Source organism: Tachysurus vachellii, chromosome 11 (genome assembly GCF_030014155.1).
Source record: "Tachysurus vachellii isolate PV-2020 chromosome 11, HZAU_Pvac_v1, whole genome shotgun sequence".
NCBI classification, from domain to species: Eukaryota; Metazoa; Chordata; class Actinopteri; order Siluriformes; family Bagridae; genus Tachysurus; species Tachysurus vachellii.
Genome location: NC_083470.1, coordinates 5940581 through 5965544, shown reverse-complemented (window position 1 = coordinate 5965544; position 24964 = coordinate 5940581). Strand labels below are relative to the sequence as shown.

The 24964-nt window shown below is 38.3% G+C and overlaps 1 protein-coding gene across 1 annotated transcript in view; it reads left to right on the top strand.

The window, feature by feature from the left end:
- LOC132853618 (fibrinogen C domain-containing protein 1-like) overlaps positions 1–24964 on the top strand; it is an 83832-nt gene that overhangs the window by 39355 nt on the left and 19513 nt on the right. Inside the window, exon 5 of the mRNA XM_060881501.1 lies at positions 13298–13394. Coding sequence (XP_060737484.1) covers positions 13298–13394 — 97 coding nt within the window. The remainder of the gene's footprint in view (positions 1–13297; positions 13395–24964) is intronic.

Here is a 24964-nt window from a genome sequence, read left to right as displayed (position 1 = left end):
GTATAAACATCTGTGGAACAGCTGTGGCTGTCAGACATGTCTGCCATAATGGCCCTGTTCTGCCTCAGTATGTACACAGGTGCAGTCTCTAAAAACTACGGCAGCAAAACCTCCACAAATCAACAAGTGCTCGAGAGACTTGGAGAAATAAAGCTTCAGAAATGTCAAAGTAGTGCTTTATAATATTTGTAAATAACCCACTATCACATTCCCTGAACTATAGACAAAAAAAAACACTTTTAATGTGACTATAAACCCCCAAGATGTACAGCACCTTCTGCTTGCTAAGCTGCTGCCGCTTTAAACTACTGCCTCGAGCACATATTCAGTAAAGTCAGGAAATTTAGAGCCAAATACACTTTTATAAGACAAAAAGCTTCTTCAAATGACTTGTCTACTGTATATATAAGGCATGTCAATTCAGTGTTTTGTTTCACACTGCAGCTTAGCACATATGACTAGTGCTGAGAATAAATGCAGGCATGGAACATTTTTTATAGCTCTATGTCTATTAATACCACTATTACTAATAAACATCGCTTCTGAAGGCGACCTGGAACATTTCCTGACGTCATGTAAAATAACTTTTCCATCGTACGCAAAGTCTAAATGTCAAACCGGAGCACAGTTGGGAGTATTTGCTAAAAACGACAACCTAGCTGTCTGACTGATTGTATATTTCTTCAATCAACCAAGAACAGAACTTCTGCAATCATTCCAGAGCAGTGAAAAATAGAGCACCATACAGTATGACAAGCAGAAGTAAAACTGCAAATCGTTTAACATTAAGGTTACGTAATGTAATGCGTGCACTCGAAGAAGAAAAAAGGCCTCCGAATATTTAAGCTTACGAGTGAATTCGAATGCAAGGAACCCTGGAGAAACCTTCATTTTTTTTTCCAGTTTTTCAGTTCTTTAAAGGTTCTGCTACATAACTGTGTGTGTCAACCAATTATTTAATTTTGTATAATTTATTGCACATAGGTGTCACGTATGTGTTTACAATTTCAAGAAAAAAAAAACGGTTGTATTTACCGACTACTGTTAATTGAAATATTTTAATTCCTTGCTCCCTACAGTAGGATCATGTTACAATACATGGCCAAACTACATGGTTTGTGGAAGCCAGACCATCATACATCCTTTTTAAAAGTCCCACTGTAGATTTAGTTACCCTTTGCTGTTATAATACAGTATGCTCCACAATTTTAGGAAGACTTTCCACTAGATGTTGAGGAGTGTTTGTGGGGATTTGTGTTCATTCAGCTACAAGAACTTTAGCGAGATCAGACATTGATGTCGGCTGCTGAGGTCTGGAGTTCAGATGATGTTCCGATTTATCCCAAAGGTGTTAAATGGGGTTGAGTCAGAGTCAGGGGTCTGTGCTGGAGAGTTCTTCTACTCTAATCCTGAAAAACCATGTCTTCATGGAGTTTGCTTTGTGCACAGGTGGAACATTGTCATGCTGGAACAGGTTCATATCCCTTTGTTCCAGTGATGGGAAATTGCAACACTACAGCTCACAAAGACATTTTATCCAACATTGATGTTCAGTGATGGTCAGGAGTCCATGTACGTTTGGCACTGTAGTGTAGCAAACATGTCTGAATGGTGAATAGCTAACTTTTAATGCTTAACTGATCTCTGGAGAATAAACATCATTCACTGTCCATTTAATTCAATTAAATTTTATTTGTATAGCACGTTTAACCATGGACATTGTCTCAAAGCAGCTGTACAGAACATAAAAAAAACATAATACGAATAATGTAATTGTCATGACGCGGGACAGAAACGGACCCAAACGCAGGATAGCAAAACAAACGGGGTTTAATAACACAAGGACACTAAACAGGACACGGACTAAAGACAGGACAAAACAATAGTAGATTCCGCACTGCACAAGGCAACGTGGCACAGTTAAATAGACAAAGGAAATGACAATGGGAAGCAGGTGTGTAGAAGTGGGAGGAGCAGACAAAGGCGGGGCAGACACGTGACGAAGAACATAAACAAATGCACGTGGCCAGAGTCCGGGCAGAGTCCTAACAGGGTCACGGGGAGCCTGTGCCTATCTCAGGCGTCATTGGGCATCAAGGCGGGATACACCCTGTACGGAGTGCCAACCCATCGCAGGGCACACACACACACTCTCATTCACTCACGCAATCACACACTACGGACAATTTTTCCAGAGATGCCAATCAACCTACCATGCATGTCTTTGGACCGGGGGAGGAAACCGGAGTACCCGGAGGAAACCCCCAAGGCACGGGGAGAACATGCAAACTCCACACACACAAGGCGGAGGCGGGAATCGAACCCCCAACCCTGGAGGTGTGAGGCGAACGTGCTAACCACTAAGCCACCGTGCCCCCCCACCTAACAGTAATATTATGCAAATTTTAATATTAGACAAAAGTTTAAGATTAATATTAGACTTATATATATTTAAACGTGAGCAAGCCTGAGGTGACGGTGGTGAGGAAGAACTCCCTTAGATGGAAGAGGAAGAAACCTTAAGAGAAACCATACTCAAAAGGGAACCTCATTCTCAATTGGGTGACACTGAATGGTGTGATTATAAATATACAGTCCAACGATTGTGTATTGACTGGGAGGTTGTCGTTCTCAAAGACCACATGTAGTTGGCATCTCCTCATAGAATGTCCGAATACTTCATGACATGGATTCCAACTGGCGCTGTTACATCATTCCTTCATTCTGTTTTTCTAATTTCTATGTAGTCACTATTCAGACAAGAAAAAAAACAATGTTTCCTATAGACATTTCAGAAGAGGATGTCAAATATATGACAGCTGTTTTTTTTATTTTTTTTTTACTTTAACAGTAAATGAGAGTTAATGGTCAGAGGAATTATTCATCATATCTAATTTGCAAAGAATTGAGAAGCCATAACTTCAAATGTTGTTCTATTTCTTTGTCGTTTACCACCGTCACTGATAGCATGGCTACGCGTTGTGCAACCTACACAGGAAATCAGTGGTTACCTGTTATTTTGTCACTTGCTAACGTGAATGTATAATTATGAAAACATTTGACACTTTGACTTGAGGACTAATTAATGACCAGTGTGTCAACACATACAGTATTCTGGATCCCATATCTAGCTGCTGTAGTGCTACACAGCTTTATTATGTGAGCTTCATCTTCAAGGCTTTTCTCTCAGTTATAATGCCGCTTGGTAAAGAGTGACAATCCTGACTCAGTTTGGATTTTGTTTGTCACTGTCTGCAGGCTGTGAACGAAATGATCAGATCTCAGCTTTATAAAGCCTGAGAGTAGCGAGAGCGAAGTGGCGTCAACGATCACACAGATCCGGAGCAAAAGCCTTTATTTTTAATGGGATGTGTTTGCATAGGATGTGAAGGGTGTTGCAAAGGTTTTTTTTTTTTTTTTTTTGTACTTTGACTTCTGTCTTTTTTTTTTTCCCAACTTTGTGATGATCCAAGTTTCAGGAGATTCTTTCACACAGTGACACGCTGCGTTCGTGTCAGGTTGATGCTTCTGCTGAGCCGTGCTAATAGTCTCCTGCTGCACTTGGGGATATGGAGCTGACAGTTGAAGCTTTAAAGCTCATTTAACAACGAGGGTCACATAACGTTTCCTTTTCAGTCTCTTTCTGGCAACTTCTGATTACTTTATGCTTCAATTTACTGGTTTGTTTTAAAGGTTTGTTGTTTTATTTATTATAAGTGAAATGCCCTCAGGCCAAATAAAGTGTTAAGCAATAATTAACCCTTGCATGTTCGTATTTTTGTTACTCAGCCAGTGTTCATGGGTCTGGTGGACCCGCTGTATTTTTTGGGTTTTTAATTCGACACAATCAAAAATTTTATGCTAAAATACTCTACAGATGTTTACTTCATCCCAATTACAAGCAATATAAACAGCATATATGGTTAATATTTGCCCTTTACCTTTATTACATCACATTTTTTAAATTAAAGTGCTACTTGCTTTTTGTTGTTTTTTAATAAAATGTAATAAAAAAAGAAAATCAAATTTAATCAAGTTATGAGTGGGAAAAAATCAACAAATTTACAAGGAAGCAAAGTTTTCCAAACTATTGATGTTTATGAATATGGGTCCCACAGACCCGAACAACATACAAGGGGTAAAATCATAATGCTCTACATTACAGGTTTCACTAAGTCTAAGCTAAATTGCTTTTTAGCTTCTTTGCTATATGTACTCGTACTTGATTACACACACTTGTGTTTTTCTTTCCCGATTCTGAAAAGGTTATTACAAATAAAATATGTTGAGGTTGCAATAATGCTAAAAGTAGCAAAAAAAAAAAACATTTCTGTTTTTAAAATTTGGCTTTGACTATAATCCAAAGATATTTTGAGAAACAGGAATCAACGAAACTGGTCCTGATACAGGAATCTCTTGAAATGACAAGATACAGCAATAAGAGTAAAGCAATAAAGCATCGGCGTATAAATTGAAGCACCGTGAAATGTCTTGTGTGTTCAGAGGAAGTCCATGGCAGTCAAAGAAATCACATCAATCTTCCTAATCCTAAACATTTTATCTTTTAATAGAGACAGGAGACGTGAAACTCTTTGAAAGAAGACGTCCTCGCCTGCTGTCCCCGGGTCCAACCTCCTTTTTAGTGTATTTTTTCCTGCACTCAAATCTCTGAGATGGTGGAAGGGAGGAAAAAGGGTACAAAATTTTTGCAGGAATGTTTAAAGATGATGAGAGATTGAAGGAACATTAATACTAGAGAGAGAAACCTACCTCTCCTTTTCTTTTTCCATCTCTGTGGTTTGAATTTTGCATGACCACTAAAGGTCTGAAGCTCTAAGGATTTGTGGAATTGCTCTATTTATATTCTCGAAGCCGGAATAGCAAGAACGTAGTTTAGGGTTACTTTAAAATGACTGAACGCTGCATACTTAATCAGACAGCCTTGCAACCGATCACTCAGAAAATACTATTAGGTTGCAATTATAGCCTCGATGTTATTGTCAGCTCGCTTCAAAGTGATAATCATCCTTATATTTTAAGCTGCACAGTTAACAGAGTGACAGAATTTATTCCAATCGCAAGACAATATTGTATTATTGATGTCATGACTGTTTTTTGGTCAAAGGAAGAGAAATCCTTTATTTATATCAGATGCCTATGTGACTAGAGGGAAGTTGCCTCTACTGAAATATTCACCATAAAGGGAATTGCACAAATGCTTGGTCAGAAGTATGACAGCATTCACTTTGTGTCGTGTTTGAGTAAAAGTGCCAAACAAACACTCAGAGTTTCCTAGAGTTTGAAAGCTCCCTGGGATTCTTTTCAAACTCAGCAGGACTTGGCACTTTATATGGTTGTGAATAAAGTCTGAATAGAATTCACAATAAATATAGTTTCCTTTAAAGCATACATTTTGCTTTATTCTCTACCCAGTAAAGCTGGAGGCCTTGAGGACATTACTGCTGTCCAACTTCATTATCCAACACCAGCTCCCGCTGTCACCTTTCAGCAGCTCCATTAATCCCAAGACATTAAGGATTGACAGACCTTGAGCTATTTGCATAAACCCAAAAGGATGGACTATAACAACATGTAGATCTCTCTCTATATTGCTTCTGAAAGTGTATGATTCAAGTATGGAAAAATGGTTTATTGTGTGTATGTATAATAATTTTTTTTATATCTCTAACCATTGAATAATCCAAAAAAATCTGGCCTAGTGAGAGATGATTAAACCTGAATTTTAATTATGATGTGAAAATGACTCAAAGGTACCTAACCTCCTATTAACATCCCATGGCGAAGTCAAGACATTATGTCAATCAAAATCAAGGCAAAGTACAAACCAGACCAATTAGACCAAGACTTTAAAGATTCAGAGTATGGATGTTTCCACACCTAGCTTGTTTGCCAGTGTTTGTATTTTAGGATGTTTTCCATTTGATTTAGTTATTTTCGCAATGGAACATTTTTCAAAAAGGGACTAAAAGGTTGAGAAGTTAGTGGTGTGTGTATTGATGGATGGTTCTCTGATTGATGTTGGTTCTCTCATGAATTGCTATACCTCTGTAGTAGATAATAATAGTAGTAGTAGTTGTTGCACCTTTAATGTGAGTTAAAATAAGCAATTAAAGAAGAGTTTAAATAAAAGTTTTACCATTAAATATCGATGATTAATAACCATTTCCAGCACCTGCCTCCTTAAACGGGCTGCCTCCTTAAATGAGAGCACACCCTAGCCTTAAACATTAGAGTTTTTTTTGTAGGAAAAAAAAATACTCAACAAGGTGTACGGATAAACTCGAGATTGGCCTGCATAGAGATCGGACATTACAGAGATCTTATACAACCGTGTGCTTAAACATTGGTGGCAGCATCTTATGTGAGGCCCAAATATGGGCTACATGGTCAGGCGTCCATATACTTTTAAACATATAGTGTACATTAGGCAACATTTAATGTAAAAAAGAAAATCCAACCCTTCTTTAACCAAATAGTTAAAGGTTTGTCTTGGATACATTCCAAAAGAAAATAGCTGTCTTTATATTAGCTTGAACGGTAAGCAGGGTCGTGTTAACCTTCATACTGAGAGGGTATAACTCCGTAAGCTAGAACACACTCGCTATGTCTTAAAGACAAAACATGGCTGTGGATATGCACTAATAAAGAACGCAGAAAGGTCTTGCTGCCTCAGGAGTCCAGGCTGGAGTATGAGCCTAGCTGCGATATGACTGTTTTTACTCAGTTTGTCTTCTGCGTGCCCTCAGTGGCCATTTATGTGACAAATGTAGGTGCAGAGTGTTAAGTGCTGTGTGGAAATACGCCGAAGAGACACGGATGGAATCTGTAGCTGTTCACCTCAGATGCTATCTGGATAATCCTCGATAACCTCGACTGGATTTCTGCGATTTGCTGGTAGAGGAGCTGCAAAAGTCCATTGTCACGATTCAATTTGAATCCCATTAGCAGGGTGTTTAATTGCTAATGGGTTGCAGATGGTTCCGATGATTTCGTCTGGCCGCTTTTCCCTCTTCAATCTAATTGCACAGACTGCATATTACATAATTAACAAGTATTTACAGATTGCACTGAGGGTATATTAATCCCTCTGTTCTTTGCCATGTTCTTCTTGGAGTTTTAATGCTGTTAAACTCTCCAACTGACGTTTGTAATTAGAAATCATGCAGAGTGATGGACAGCACTGAAGTCAGAGTCTTAACGGTTACGATAACTGTTACCGTGTCTCTGTGTAGGTTTTCTGCAGTGATTAAAGAGTGATGGAGAGCGCAATGTAAAGTGGAAGCTCTTTTGTAGGGAATGGAGTTATTGGACGTGCCGGATAAGGACACTCCATAACGTGAAAGGAAATGAGCTGGCATGGGTCTTCACGTCAGTGGCATGCAACATTTCAGAATGTGCTATCTCCAGTTTCCTGTGCTGGATTAAGAGCCTGAGATGATTAGGTGTGCAGTGACTCAGCGGCCTGTGTAAGCCGGGTTTTTTGAAGTGTGTGTGTGCGCGTGTGTGTGTCTGCCTGTCTATCTATCTTAATAGCTATGTACCTTTTTTTCATGTTGCATTCTCTACACATCTGCCCCAAAGGAAGGCAGAGAAAATGTTGGATGCTATTTTTAGCTATTCTCCAGCAGTTTAAGAGACAACAAGAGCAGCCACAGAACTGACGGGGGGACGGGGGGACGGGGGGACGGGGGTCTGCAGTGCAAAAACTATGTAAGACTAACTACATTTAGTCTGTGGGAAACAAGTGCATACTGAGGATTTAATGCAGATGTTCCACAAATCTCTACACTTACTACTGACTTAAGTGTTATTCAGAAGATCATGTTGGTTAGAAGGAGGTACATGTGTTTCTTAAATTAAATTAGAAGTTCCTTAGTATTTTGTAGATAGAAAATTTGACTCCGCCTGTTGCACTGCTTTGTTTCGATATATTAATGACAGATTTAAAGAATGACGATAATTAATCTCTCTCTCTCTCTCTCTCTCTCTCTCTCTCTCTCTCTCTCTCTCTCTCTCCCCTTCCATTATTTGATTACTCATGTTCACAGTCAGAATTAAATGCCCAAATGGATGCTGTCATGCTGCACTTGCCTCAGTGTGAATTCTAGACTACTGTTCATTCCTACCATGCTATTGATTAGTGCCATTACTAAGTCTTTTATTTTAATGGCAGAAAAAATTTTGTATTAGCAGAGTATAAAAACAGTTTGTTCTTTTGATTTTAAAAGCGTGATGCAAAGCCTCTCACACTGTCAAAACATAGTAGTTGGACTGAAGAATAGCACCTGCTTAAATTCAAAGGATTATATAAGATTAGACAGGAACTGATTGTGTCTGTCTCCTCCTCAGTCATTTGGAACGTTGCATTTGGTGGTTGGAAAGAAGAGTTAAAGTGTCTATCCACTGTGTCAATGGTGTAAACAACCAAGGGTCAGAAATCTACAGAGGAGGTTCTGAAGAAGCCCTTATTCAGAACGACATACATTTTTATCTAATTTTATACAACTGAGCAATTGAGGGTTAAAGGCCTTGCTCAGGGGACCAGCAGGGGCAGAAAAGTGGACCTGGGGTTTTAAATTATGACCTCCCTGTCTGTAGGCAAACACCTTACCCACTGAGCTACCACATCTGATGTTAAAGTTTCTGTTTTCATGGTCCAATGCTGTCATTGATGGATGTGCATGATTTGGATGGTGTAAGGAACTATATAGAGGCTGTGAATTGAAAAGAAAAGACAGCAATGCTTTCATTTTAAAATATATATCTCTAGAATTGCTAGATTTTGGGGCTATGCTCATTTAATAAAGTGGATCGATCACTGCAGTCACTGAGCGTGTGTTTCTCGCTGTCTTACAGGAGGCCTGCAGTAGTTCAGCAGACAATAACTGCACTATTGAGTCAGATAGGACCTAGCAGTGTAGCTGTGGGCATACTCACTTTTTCATTGCTCTCTGGACCACTTCTGGACCCCGTACAGAGAAGGCGGAGCTGAGTTGATTGACGTGTTGACGAATGCGACCTGCTCTCGGTGCTCACTGGCTGTGGTATTTGTCATTGCAGTAGATTGTTATCCTCTCACTGCTGTACCTTCCTGTCTATAGGAGCAGCCTGCTGGGGAAAACAAAAGAAGCACATGCTTTGTTTTCCTGTCATTTTAGCAGCAGGTTTTTTTTTCCCTTTTGTATTTGGTTGGCAGTTATATGAAACCAAACCTACTATTGGCCAATAACACCCCAAACAAATGAAGATCTCTGCTGCAGCCGCACACTCTCAATAGTGCACATCTTAACTTTTAAAGGTAACACTTTACAATAAAGGTACATTATTACATTACTTAGCTATTACATTTATTAACCATTATATAATGATTGTAGCAATAACTAACATAACTGTTACCTAACATGTTATATTTTATATTATACCCAAGTGCTTTTGATTTATTGAATGACTCTGATTGGTCAACAAATGTTGATTAATTTTCTACAACAACAGCTGATCAAGGAAAATCTTGTAAAATTCTAGATAATACGTTATTGTACGTTATGTACATATCCACATAATGTAAGATTTATACCCATTTTTACACATATAATTTTTAGGGAATAGGGATGTGGTAGCCTAGTGGTTAAAGTGTTGGGCTACCAATTGGAAGGTTGTGAGTTCGTTTCCTACGTCCACCAGGTTCCCACTGCTGGGCCCCTGAGCAAGGCCCTCAACCCTCAATTGCTCAAGTGTATAAAAATTAGATAAAAATGTAAGTTTCTCTGGATAAGGGCGTCTGCTAAATGCTGTAAATGTAAATAATTATTAAATCAACAATTATATGTTATTATTTTGCAAAGAAATACCTGTAATCAAACCTGTATACAATGTAATATGGTGAAGCTTTCTGTACTTAGAAATGGTTAAAAAGTCATTGTTTTATAAATATAAATCATACTCACGGGCTAATTATTGTGGTTTGTGAGGGATAAAACACTTCAGCTTGGTAAGCGTAACGCTGCTCTGCTTTGCATGCGCATTAATAATATATCAATCAGTATAATATTCTGCTTTATGCATTAATGAATTACAGTCATGATAAGTAACATTAATTCCATATAAATTAAGCATATCTTTAAAACACTAACAAGGTTTACAATACTTATTACTTAAAATGACATAAACATGGTTATGCTTATACTTAATTGATTTATTAGTGAATATTTTCTAATTGCATTAAAAAATATTGAGTTTTGGCTCTAAAAGCTGATTAGATAATAGAGGTTAATTCTATATACACTTACATACATAAGCCATAATTTTCGCATGGTATGTTGCTTAGCAACTAACCCTTCGTGTTAAGAGATTACACTGAGTGGTAATTATTTGTGAATATTATTAATACTGGGTGAAATTATTTATGGAACATAATGGATTTCATCCTATTGCTTTTGTCACCTTTTTATAGATCATGCCCAAGATTACACTTTTCTGTTATGCCGTCATTGTAATGCATGCATGAGAGTTAATCGCTTATAGCTTTAATTCATGCTACTTACCAACTGAAATGCACCAAAATTAAAGTCTAACAATGTGGATAAACAGGAGAATCAAATGAAAAGAACAACATGTGGAGCCACACATATACAGTATCCACAGCTGCACACTGCTATTGAGGAGTTAAACATGCATATGTTGAATCCACACCCTCAGACAACTTTTTACAACCATTATTCTGTAATTCAGCAAGGTCGTCCCTCTGTGTTATAGAGTTTAGACAAAAGTGGGCTGGCGTACATGGCCAAGCAGTGTAATCTGCTGCTGAACTCATCTGAACTGAAGGACTAGTGTCAGCTATTGTGTGCTCTGCTGCCAGTGGACATTCATTATAGGAAGAGAAATTGCTTTGTGGACGCACCATGTGAAGGCTGAAGCAGATTTATGGTGGATATGAAGAGAAACTGAAGCACATATCATCACACACCCACTCTGACTCCATCTAATGCCATTATAACGTTTGTGTGGTTTTTCTTTTTCGTTTACCCAGTATATGAGATGATAAAGTCAGCAGGTTTGCTGTAGAGATATTACCCAAAGCTACACCTTTCATTCACAGACATTCATCTCTAAATTCAGGGGTGCTCGAGCTCATGCCAGGCAATGCTTTCTGTTTTTAATTTAACATCTTATCGCTTTTTAAATTAAAGCCAGTCTATGCTGCCCTGGTAGGGATATGCTTATCTTATGAAATATTTATTAGAACACAGGATTTTTGCTGTATTTTAATAGGTCTGTACTCAAGGTGCAATGAAGATTTAGAGTTAAGGCTTCTGAAAGGTGACTCGATAAGTAGTTACAGAGATTACGGTGAATAATTAAAATCTCTCTGGTTCCTTTGTGGATTGGAGGAGGATTGAGAGGGAGGATTTATTCTGAGTCAAGCCACAGCTATTCATTTTAAATGCAGCCCCAAGCACCAGCATGGAGCGCTCGCATGTTGTCTCTGAAGTGTTGTGCTATCCAAGATGCTTGCAAGGTTCAGCTCCAAGGCCTCACTGTGGGATCTGGGCTCAACTCTATACATCCACACAAACATGTCTTCAGTAACAGCTAAACTACCATAACAAGCTTGTGCTAAAGCACAGACAGTATCTTTCAGTAGGAGGATGTCAATCGCTGTCAAACACACCCACAGAGACAATATTATGATTTCTAATTCAGGTCAGAGGATGTGTCAACATCATTGTGGATTTAATTTATATAGTTCCCTGGTGTGTTTGTGGGTATAGATGTGTGTTATCCTTATGAGCAATGCTGAGCACATGACCTTGCCTCATTTTCAATACTATCCAGTTTTTTTTTTCCTTTGCCTGCATTTTCAGCAGTCATTGATCCACTGCTTGCTTGATTAATCTTCTATAAGGGCATCAGCAGTCAATTAATGCCTAAATTACACTTTAAATTTTGTCCAGGACTCAGTGACATGTAATTACACTATTTGATCGTCTGACAATCACACTTCTATGTGCTACTTGAACACCCATTAGAGATTTAGTCCCTTTTTAGCTATTATAATAATCTCCACTCCTCTGATAAGGCTTTCCACTATATTCTATATCATGGCTTTAATGATTTGTGCTCATTCAGCCTCAAGCATTGGTGAGGTCAGGGGATGCTGTTGGTTGAGGAGGCATCTGATGCGGGTTGCACTTTATCCAAATGGTGTTCAGTGGGGTTGAGAACAGGGTTTTCTGCAGGACGCTCAAGTGCACATCTTCAGTGATGTCTTCTTGTGCACAGGGGCGTTGTCATGCTGGAACAGCTCTGGACTATTGTACACCCATTAGATCCAGTAAAGAGAAATGGGTGAGGGGTAATATTACAGCACCCTGTACAATCGTGTGTTTACAACTCAGTGGAAACATTTTACTATGACACACTAAATGGGTGTGATGGTTTAGTGTCTACAAACGTTTGACCGTTATATTTATAATCACACCCTCCAGTGTCACCCAAATATAGGATGAGGTTCCCTTTTGAGTCTGGTCCTCTCAAGGTTTCTTCCTCTTCCATCTAAGGGAGTTTTTCCTCACCACAGTCACCACAGTCACCTCAGTCACCTCAGGCTTGCTCATTGGTGTACAAACATGTTTAAATATAGGTCTAATATTAATTTTTTTATTAAAATAATCTTCGTATAATATTACATTTCCTGTATTATGTTTTTTTATGTTCTGTAAATCTGCTTTGAGACAATGTCCATTGTTAAATACGCTATACAAATAAAATCTGAATCGAATTGAATTTTTATTGATCTGAAATAGGGGTTAGATTTTAAGTGTATACTTGGTCAGACAGAGGAACTGGAGCATGACATTAAATACTTTTTTTTAGATTAAGTTCTTTTTTTTTTTAAGGGAGTAACAGATGAGAGCATTGTTAGATTATAATAATGTATGATACTACTGTTTATGTAAAGTTAGAAAAGTTACCTGGATTGTTATTACAAAATAGTTTCACTAAAGTCAAACACTGTATGCATAAATGGTAATTATCTTACTGTATAAAACCAATTTCAATCTCATTGGGAGACATGAAAAAGAACAGTGTTATACGTTTCTATTGACAAGCGTACTCTCATTGCCTAACGTACACTAATTATACTTTCAGTGTTTATTATCATATATATTAACTTGTACATAGCTATTTGTGTGACACCATTCTTGATCTGCATTCTTCAGACTTCACGTGGAATTTTATACCTACTATATATATTCATATTTCTGTCCTCCAGGTGTTCCAGCGCAGAGAAGACGGCTCTGTAAACTTCTACAGGGATTGGGCCGCGTACCAAGAGGGATTTGGCAAGATTACAGGGGAACACTGGCTCGGTAAATTCATCTTTCAGGCATTATTTCAATATACCGTTTGTTTATTCATTTTATTTTCATAAAATTGTTACTTTAAACAATACCGTTGTGAATAAGAAAACCTTTTACAGATGAAGTGATCATTTTAACAAATACAAAAGCTTGTGGAGTGCATGTTTTGCTTTCCCGCTGAGCGGCTAACAATATGTTGAAGTTGGTAATTGCTCCAAATTCAGATAAACATTTGGCTTTTAGAAATAAACTGTTTCTGAAAATATAGTGTTAGGAACTATTCTCTATGATTTCCTGCACATGGGGGGCAAGAAATCTTCAGTTTAGACATAATAATTCAGTGAACAAGTAGTTTACAAAACTGTAGTAAACTTTTAAAAAATAATAAAGTCTGTTCATTTATTTATATATATATGAGCCCACCTGACTGGATTTCTAGCTACATTTATGTAGCGTAGTTATTGACAGGAAAATCTTTGACATTTTAGCAACACTGCTAACTACTAAGCAGACATACTCTATACTGCTAAGTAATGGCAGCTAGACAGGATTTTGTTTTTCAGCTTACACAAGTCTTTCTAGTTTAAAAAGGGGATACCAACCTTCATTTTATTAGGGTATTCTAATAGTTTGCCATTAGAGCTGAAGCTTTATTCTTGGTCAAAGTACAGTATGTCAGGGGAAAATGGGCCATATCAGTACACCTGAGGTAAAGCTGTAGGTGTGGGGGAGGGGTGGTCTGTTGTTTACCGTGGTGTTGAGGCATTGACATATTTTATCTGTGTTTTGATCTCCTGGCCACATGAGAACAACATTGGGGAAAAAAATATTAAATTGTACTTTCTCTACTTTTCCTCTTACTTTTTTTTAAGGCTAGCATTACACCATCAACTGAGTTAAGATGCTAGGAGATAAGATGTTAGGAGATGCCAGGTTTTTCCTCTGTAATATCATATTTGATGACATATTTTCAGTATAATTTTGTTTTTATTTGACTATTACACCATTGTGCAGAGATGATCTGCTCCTGAATCCAATCCAGCAGTGCAAAACTATACCACAAACAGAATTTCTTTTCATTTTAGACCTTCTTGACCTATAAAAATGTTAAATTTTCTAGTCACTAAACCAGCATTATTACCCAGCACTTTGCTAATAACCTAATAAAATGAATCTACAAATTAAAACCAGCATTTGGTGAAAAGAAATAGCCAGAACAGAACATTCACGTCCAAGAGAATATTCAATTTAATGTTTAATTGTTAGGATGCCCTGTTCTTGATTACTGTCATATGGCAACCAAGTGATTTGTGAAGCATTGTCAAGATTTGAGAAACTGCTGTTTGGATGTATATGTATGGAAGACAGGAAGAGTTACTGGGTCAGCTTGAACAGGAATAGACTGAGACTTTAATGAGAGGAAATAAAATACAGAGGGGAGAGTGTTATCTGGACGAGTTCCTCTTGCAAGACCATTCTGCTGAAACTGCCATCAATTTGAAGTAGGTCTGGAATTAATGACATACTTCTGTTAAAACTGCTGACTTGGGCAATAATGTCCAATAGGGAAAGTGACTGTAATGCATTTTATGTAATTCCTACTTGCAGAGGCTTAGCAAAGGGGAGATGGAGTTGGTTGATATACCAAATACTGTATTTGGATGATCATATACAGTACATGTAAAATGGCAGTAATTTGCATAGTAATTGCGCTATAATAATGCTAATACAAAGCAAATATTCTTCCTTATTATGATTTCTCCCCAGATGTCAAAAAACAATGCCTGTTATTTTCTTTAATCACATTTTATGTTACGTTATGGTGAGAATGCGGATTCGCAAATTGGAATTAAACTAGATTTATACTCTAAACATACGGTTTCAAGGGGATAGCTGATGAGCTGATGAGATGTTTATGCCAGAGAAGAAACAGATGAGTAGATCTGGTTTCATAAGATGTTATTTTCCTTATTACTAGCTTGTTATTTTAATCATTTTCAGAGACTGTTATTAAAGGTACTTTATTCCCTGCACCTGTTAACATTATTAGTATAGCAAGATTGCTTGACTGTAGTTGTGCCTTAATACTGTAGGTAAACTTATCACACTTAGCAATTTAATTGTACAGATCACAGAGTAATTTTATTCTGAATATTTCCTTATCAGACATGAAGTTTATTACCGACTACAGCATAGATTGGTAAGGTTTACTTCCAGAAAAATTTCAGCATTGTTTCTTTTACATTGCTTCATGACTTCACGAGTTGATGATGGATTCAGGGGTGGAGTTGATATAGATTCTCCTGAAGAGAGATACAACAAAAATAGTGGCCAGTGACAAGTACACAAATATTATATTTAATGTGTCTAGTAGCAGCCGGAATAGTAGTGTATGAGTGTTTGCTATAGAAAAAATATATAAAGTAAATGTTCTTTATATTGACTGAGGTGTACATGTGTATAAATGGGAATATCTTTCTTTGTGCCGCTACCTTTTGGCATGTCAGGCCTAAACAAGATGAATGTTTTTTTATTTATTTACCTGCAAGAGTTCTTTTACTTTATCAGGATCTGAAGATAGAGAACGTTTGTCAGAGTTATTCACAATTGACTCTTATAACACAAAGCTATTGATTTCACAGTACCACTTGGACAAAAGATATTGATTGACTTTCTATTAAAACGTCTATTAAAGCTTGACTACTACTGTATAACTCAGATCACTAATTATTGTTATTATAAGTTAATACACTTAAGATTAATACGTAGTAATTTCTATACCAAGAACTATATTTTATAATTATATTATAAAAATGTTGTTGTCGTTTTGTTCTTTCGGCTGCTCCCTGATTAGGGTCACCACAGTGGATCATTTGGTCCGCATTTTAGATTTGGCACCATCCCATTTTGTCCGGGCTTTGGATCGGCACTGAGAGTTAACTCTACGGTGGCTGGTTTAGCTCCCTGCCGGAAAATCGAACCCGAGCTGTGACAATTTCAAAAGTCTGTTTGTTGATATGCTGAAGTTTTCTGGTGAAGATTTGTTTAATTACATTCCTAGAACTTGTCTCCGGTATCAGTACGTTTTTCACAACCAGAAGGAAAGAAAGCTCTGTGCTTTTTTTCTCTTCTTTCTCGTCTCTCATTTTTTGTTGTATTGATTCCAAGAGATCAAGGAGAGGGTGGTAAGGGAATAATAGAAAATCAAAGTAATTACAGGAACTATTTTGTTTTGTGAACAACATTCATTGTGTTACAGTAGAACACAACATTCAATAAAATATTAAATTGTAGTCATTGGCAAGTTCTGTATTATAACACAAAGTAAAACACTCATAGAGATGTATTGTTGCTAAAATAAACACCTTTGGGGTGTAACTCATGTCAGTCCACATCACATCATCCTGTTGTTGATTATTTTCCTTTAACAGCTTGCATCCTCATATGTCATTTTTAAACACCTCGAGCTCACAGCACGATTTCAGAGACAAAACTGGCATCTTATTTACTTTGCTGTTCGGGGCAAGAGCGTGTCATTGACCGTGTGTGTGTTCATGTCCAGTAATGTGGAATGACGGGCCTGTCACTGACTGAATGTGATCTCCTTGAGATTGATGATCTTTATGAGAAGAGGAATGACACTTGCCATGGTGGATTATTCTGACTCCAGCACTATAAAGAAGCCTGGCCTATAGCACTGACCTGAAGTCTGGGCCCAGAACCCACGGCGGTTTGTTTGGATATCGAGGGAGATGCCCTTAGATGGAGATGCCTTTTCTGTGAAGTGAAGAATCCGGTGGTTCTGTCTGATAATGGAGCTCCAGGATACCACTGCTGTCGATGAAGATTAGCCTAAAACTCTCAACCATTTACTAATCAATAAGGCATGAGGATCCAGAGCACAATTAACCTACAGGGCCAGAGAGATGAGCTGGAGGGAAAAAATTAAAACACGTAAACAGTACACAGGCATCGAGGGAGAGAAAGAAAGAAAGAGCACAGGCAACAGAGCCTTCAGCAAAGACACAGAAAGAGTCAGACATAAACATCTCATCTCTCATAAAAATAAAACAAGGAACTTTTATAACGCTGCAAAAACTTGCCAGTGCTTAGGGTGAATATTCAAATTGTGGTAGCAGCTCATTAGCAATGAGGCAATTCATTATAGAGATATAAATATTAATGTATTTTTATGTCATCAAAGGAACAGGCTTGAATTCCATGCTATAATTTCCCTTTGTTGTGCATCATCACATCTACTCATAATCCTCCTATCAGAGAAATATAAATAAACTTTGCCCTTTTCAGTCATTTTGAAGAGAATCGCGGTATTTTAATATAAATTTTCACCCTCACAAATACAGTGCTCACACAAAGCTCAAGTGCTCATCAGTAGCTCATTTCTCTCACACACACACACATACACACACACACAAACACACACGCACACACACACAAACACACACACACATACACACAGTTTTAATGAAACTAGGCATTTTGAGGGGAATTTAAAAGTCAATACTTTTTATGATGCAGGTTCCAGTTTTTTTTTCCTGGCACTGTTAGAAAATAAAAATAAATTGCCTTCACTTTTATGAAATCTTATATAAACAATATATAGCCAAATGTTTGTTAACACCTGTCCATCACACCCAAATCTGTTTTTTCTTTAAACTGCTGCCACAATGTTGGAAGCACACAGTTGTACAGTATAGAATGTTTATGTAAGCTGTGACAATGCGTCCATGCACAAAGCAAGCTCCATGAAGACATGAATTGTTAAGGCTGGAGTGAAAGAACTGAAGAGCCATGACTCTGCACAGAGCCATGACTGACTCACCAACGCTGAACAACTTTAGCATGAAATGAAATCCCGACTAAACTCAAACCTCTTCAGCCAATATCAGTTCCTGATCTTTCTAACGTTCTTGTAGCTGAATGATCACAAATCCACAAAAGCCACAATCCAAAAGACTGTTTGAAAGGTTTATATAAAAATGCCTGAAAGGTTTTGAGTTTTATCTAAAAATGAGAAACGATCTATTGTAGGCTTCTTAACCTTTGCAGGATCTTCCTGAGCAACAGGCTGAAGAAGAGATGCAATTTATTTTATTATATATTTTTCTTCTATTTTTTTCTGTACTTGGAACATTTTCCGAAACCTTTTCTAATTACTATATTTTCACTTCTTAAATTGATCCTTAAAATTATAGATTTATACATAGAAGATTATAGAAGATTATACACAACCAAATTTTAGGGTGCTAGATGAAAATACTTTCAAATGTACAGTATAAGCTTGGAAAAAAAAAACACATCAAAATGCTAGAACATTCTATTAAACCTGTGTAATCTCCTGAAGTATTTTTCGAGGAAAAAAAAAAGGTTTTAATGGTGTTTAACTGATACCGGCTGCAGCACTTCTGAAATCCAGCCCAGTCCTGAGTCATCAAGACTAGAGAAGCTTAAATCCACAATCTCACCGAAGCAGCCCTTTGCTTGTCTGATAAACGCAGTGATGATGTGAGAGGTCAGAACACTGAGGCTTCGCCTCTGCGGAGCTTCGGCTGAGAGACCAGAGCTGTGGCGCTTCGGCTTTTGGAAAAGGTTCTAATTTTAAACTCTGTAATGCGGACTAGAAAAGTATTTTCGAGGAAGTTGGAGTGAGACCAGTTTTAGAGAAAAAAATGTACCATTTCATTTATACTTAGCTGGAATAAAGTAGTTGTGTATTATTGTTCATTATATTTAGACAAATTTGGATTTACTGTACTATTCTGATTGGGCAGAAGGTGATGATTAATTTTCAATAACAGCCGATCTGGAAGTCGTTCCAGCTACTAGGCAAATCAAAGGATTATATTAATGTTCTTGATATAATATATGATCGTATCTGGGACTTTTTTTTTTACAGAGGTTCCACATAATCTAATAATAAATGGCTGAATATGTAATGCTATAATCCTAATGAGTCTCAGTATCACCCTCCCAGAAAGATTTAACAGCAGCGTTCAGGAGTAAGGAAGGCATTGTGATATAAGATTGAAACTCAATTATGGTCTATAGATTTGTGAATGTTCTTAGTACAAGACTTCACACAAGATATTACAGATACGATGATGAAACAAGAAGTAAAGCTGTTCATTTGTAGTGAAAATCAAGCCTTTCACTGTAGGCTGAATGACGTCTACTACCGAGAGTCTTTAAATTCTTTTATAATTTCATGTGGCCATTTCTGTTATTTCAGTGTTTTATCTTACTCCTCTTTACCTTTCATTTCTTTTCAAAGCAGCATGCTAAGGACACATGGAGTGGAGCTTGATTGCATTGTGTGAGGTGTGGGATTTTGAGACCAGAAGCTGACTGTGAAGGTGGGAGGATTTTAGAACATGTGGTTATTTGAGTTTGATTTTTTTTAGCCACCTTTTTCTCTCACGTGTTGTTATGGTGAGAATATGGAACTTATTGTACCTTGGAAGTAGCAGGTATGAGCCATGAGATTATACCCTATGTGATGCCAATCCATGTTAGGGCACAACGCATACAGTACAGTTATACACTCATTCACGCTTATGGGAAATTTAAACATCACCAGTGCACATACTGGCATACTTATAGACGGGCTTTGTGAAGAAAAGGAGAACATAGAAAACTCCATGTAGACAATCACGCCCAGCTCAGGGTTGAACCCGAGACCCTGGAGCCGTGAGGCAGAAATGCCACCATCATGGATGCCTTCCTCAGTTTGGCTTTGTTTATACAAATCTGTTTTTCCAGCAGCATTGTGCTTTTGGATTTTTTTGGGATCACATTGCTTTTGGTCCTAATGAAGCTGCTGCACTGCCTTTCTTCATCAGTAGCATTGTGATCTTTTATCCCTTACATTCTCCTACTCTTTCTCCCGTTGTCTTCATGTCTTAATATAATGCTTTCATCCCTTATTTCCCCCTTTGCACCCTGTAGTCTTGCTGATTTCACTGAGCTTACCCATACTTCACGAGACCTCCCTGAATGAAAGCATGCATTTTAAAAAGCGGGTTAAAAAGATGGCGTCCCCTCTGGGCTGTTCCTCTTCTGCCTGCTGATTCATTATGCTACAGAGAGCTTCGGTTAAGACACTCAGCATCTTAATAGCATTGAAATGAGCCTCTGTGCCACAGGAGGCCACGATGGCCCATGTTCTGAATCTGCTGCTGGCTGCATGATATATTTTTCTGGTATTACAATATTGGTTTCTTACATAAGCATTGCACTTGAAATCGGCTGTGTAGTATCGGCTTGGATTTTGGATCTCGGGACGTGGCAGATTGGGGCACAGTGGTACGGCTCGATACCACAAAACTGTTAGGGATCTCTAGTGCCAGAGCTTGCTTTCCCTCTGCTATCATGCTTATTTGGTTTTGCTCCCTCGTTCCCTCTTGTGTCTATGCTGCGTTCCCAAAATCCAATTGAGTTTTTCTGTATGGGACTCATTCTGCTGACAGGCGTGTTTACTGCTCTTTTTCCTCTGCCTTCCCTCTTTTTCCCCTCCAGCTATTCTTCTCTCTCCTCTTCTCCGTCATCCCCCTGTGTATGTGTGTAAGCTCATTTTTTGAAGTTTCATGTTATGGCACTTTACTATTGTTTACTTTCAGAAAATGCAGCAGCCAGCAATTGAACGGCCTCCTTAATTTATCACACCCAATTGTACAAGCCACAATAGGTGACATTTTTTGCCACAATGTGTTAATACACCTATTGGGAATATTTTCAGCATCCAATATACAGAATCTTTCTTTTCAATTGTTTCACAATGGTGAAAAAAGGATGCGAAGCTTTCGAGTGGAGAAATGACGAAGATATGTTGAGTTATCGCCAGTTTTATTTATTTTTGCCTGGTGATTGTATCATTTATTTCTACACATTATTCACTTCACTTTTGACATTTTGAGTTCAAAATCTCATAGAATTTGCACAGAAATTACATCGAACATGACAATTTTGTACAAATAAAGGTGTGTAATAAAGAAATAAAAATAAAGCCAAAAAAATTCATTCATTCATTCATTTTCTACCGCTTATCCGAACTACCTCGGGTCACTGGGAGCCTCAGGCGTCATCGGGCATCAAGGCAGGATACACCCTGGACGGAGTGCCAACCCATCGCAGGGCACACACACTCTCATTCACTCACGCAATCACGCACTATGGACAATTTTCCAGAGATGCCAATCAACCTACCATGCATGTCTTTGGACCGGGGGAGAAAACCGGAGTACCCGGAGGAAACCCCCGAGGCATGGGGAGAACATGCAAACTCCACACACACAAGGCGGAGGCGGGAATCGAACCCCCAACCCTGGAGGTGTGAGGCGAACGTGCTAACCACTAAGCCACCGTGCCCCCCAAAGCCAAAAACAATATGTATAAAATTAAAAACTCAACTGTACATTTTCCACTCACTCACTCACTCACTCACTCATTTTCTACCGCTTATCTGAACTTCTCGGGTCACGGGGAGCCTGTGCCTATATTAGGCGTCATCGGGCATCAAGACAGGATATACCCTGGACGGAGTGCCAACCCATCGCAGGGCACACACACTCTCATTCACTCACGCACACACACACACACACTACGGACAATTTTCCAGAGATGCCAATCAACCTACCATGCACTCCACACACACAAGGCGGAGGTGGGAATCGAACACCCAACCCTGGAGGTGTGAGGCGAACGTGCTAACCACTAAGCCACCGTGCCCCCCCCACATTTTCCAGAAAAGTGCTATTCTTAAATACGATCTATTCTGCAGAATTTCTATTTTAAACCCAACACGTACATCAGGTTGAATCTACAGCAGTGGAACAATTTCCCAGCAATTATTGTGATCTCTGCTTTAACCCCTTCCAATGTAATTGCCATTAATTTCCATAAATAAATCTGTCCAGGGAGTGTAAGAAGGTTTAATGTTAGTTCTCTGCATGCTCTGGCCTCTCACAGCTGGATTCAAGCAGACACCTGAAGAGGGAATCAAACACAAGGCATGCTGCATCATAAACGCTCAACCGTTATGCACAGTAGACAGTATGAAGTAAAGTCCACAAGTTCGCCTCGGGGAACGTTTGCGCTTTTATGTTCTTGTTTCCCTTTGCACAGACAGCACTGTGCTCTCTTTTCTGGCTGGTGTATTGTTTAACAATGAGTGTGTGGCTGATTTGTGCCCTACAGGCATCCTGCCTTGGGCAATACACATCAGCACACCTTGATGGTATAGCGCAGATTAGATTCTCCTGAATATCCTGAATACCAATGCAGATGTACAATTTCAGTACATTATAATTAATCAATATATCCTCCTCCTTCTCCTCCAACTACGACTTACAGTAATAATATATTAATAATGCCTCTTTTCAGTGTTATGGAATATTATTACATTACTTAATCAGAATGATATATCAATACTAAATGCTAAATGTTGACCTTTCTCCAGTGCCTCCATTTCCTTTAAAGGTCTCCATTTTGAATGTGAACTGAAAAAGAAGACAATACATGACATTAAGGGCAGTGGTAGCTCAGTGGAAGGTTGTGAGTTTAAATCACGATGTAACTGCTGGACGCTTGAGCGAAGCCCTTGTCTCTCGACTGCTCAGTTTAATACGGTAAATGAGATAAATGTAAAATGCTTCTGTAAGCTGCTCTTAATAAGTTCATCTGGCAAATGCCATAAACATACATTATAAAAAGTCTTGGTTTTGCTTTGTTTACCAAGCTTTTTCATTCTTATTCAAGGTATAAAAGAAATGAACTATTTTTCTGTCATTTTATGGCCGAAAGCTTCTGATCGGTGTAGAAACTGATTAATAAACATATAGTATAATAGATAGTATGAATGGTGTCACAGTAGGCAGTTCTTGGATAAGTCAAGTCAAGACCGAGCCCAAAAACCATCAAATCCTTATGTCCTTATGTCAAGACATAATTCCTTCTTCAAGAAAACAGTGAAATGTATGAACAAAGCCAAGAAGCTTGACCTCAAAAGGGATTTTGAATTTTTTTTGGCTCTATCTTGACTTAGTCATGTTTTCATTTGGACTAAATCTTGCCTAGGCTTAAAACTCTGGCTTATTTTGGATTGCTTCTTGTTTTGGAAGCTACAGTATGGACTTGCTGTAAAAAACTTACTTCCATCTGGAACATCGAAGAAAGAGCTAAACCTACAAAACCCTAATGACTCTGTGTGTAGATTTGCAATCATGATTTTTCAACAATATACAATTTTAACAGTTTGTACCAAATAACTAAAATTATTAAACACACACACACACACACACACACACACACACACACACACACACATACACCAGTGTTGTAATGTAACGGATGTACAAATGTACAAATGTACAAATGTACAAATACTTCGTTACTGTACTTAAGTAGAAATGTCACGTATCTGTACTTTACTTCGCTATTTAAATTTATGTCAACTTTCACTTTCACTCCACTACATTTCCTAGATAAAATGTATACTTTTACTCCGCTATATTTCCACTAAGCATCTTCGTTACTCATTCATTTTATTCATTTTCAACCGCTTATCCGATCTACCTCGGGTCACGGGGAACGTGCTAACCACTAAGCCACCGTGCCCCCCCAGCTTCGTTACTAGTTACTACAAAATAAAATAAGAAGAAATGTGTGTGACTGCAATAAGGGAGGTTTGGCGAATCACTGCTCCTAGATTGCATTACGCTCCGCACGCTCTACGGAGAAGCACAGGGACACGCAGCGTGCACGCGCAGTCAGAGCTGGAGACATTTATCTGTGAAGTGGCGTGACATACGGCTAAGTACGGTGACCCATACTCAGAATTCGTTCTCTGCATTTAACCCTTCCAAAGTGCACACACACAGCAGTGAACACACTCACACCATGAACACACACCCGGAGCAGTGGGCAGCCATTTGTATGCTGCGGCGCCTGGGGAGCAGTTGGGGGGTTTGGTGCCTTGCTCAAGGGCACCTCAGTCGTGGCCGGCCCGAGACTCAAACCCACAACCTTAGGGTTAGGAGTCAAACTCTCTAACTATTAGGCCACGACTTCCCCCTCAAAATCTATAAAATCTATAACGTTAATCGGCGGAAAGCCGCAAAGATGGCAACCAAAAGCAGTGAAATGTCACTATTCTTTTTACCAGAGTTGTAGTACAAACAAAATATTAATGCAAACAATCCATTCAATACTAAATAAAAATAACATTTATTGATTTGGTCTTTGTCTTGTGAATATTTTTTATTAATGACTGCATTCATTGGACACACTGTTTGTAGAGAATGCACACATACATGAACTGATCTGATTCAAGATTGACATCATTACATCATGCATAAAATTTTGGTGTCCACTTTTGCCCTTTTAAATAACACCATAACTTTTGGCTTACGATGTAGTCATATAATATATAACATAAAACTCTTCTTGTTTTAAATTCTCACTGAGGGCTAAAAACCCCTAAAGATAAAATCCTAGAACCGCCCCTGATGTTATGCCTACAGAAAATCACTGAAATTTGACTTTTTACTTTTACTTCAAATACT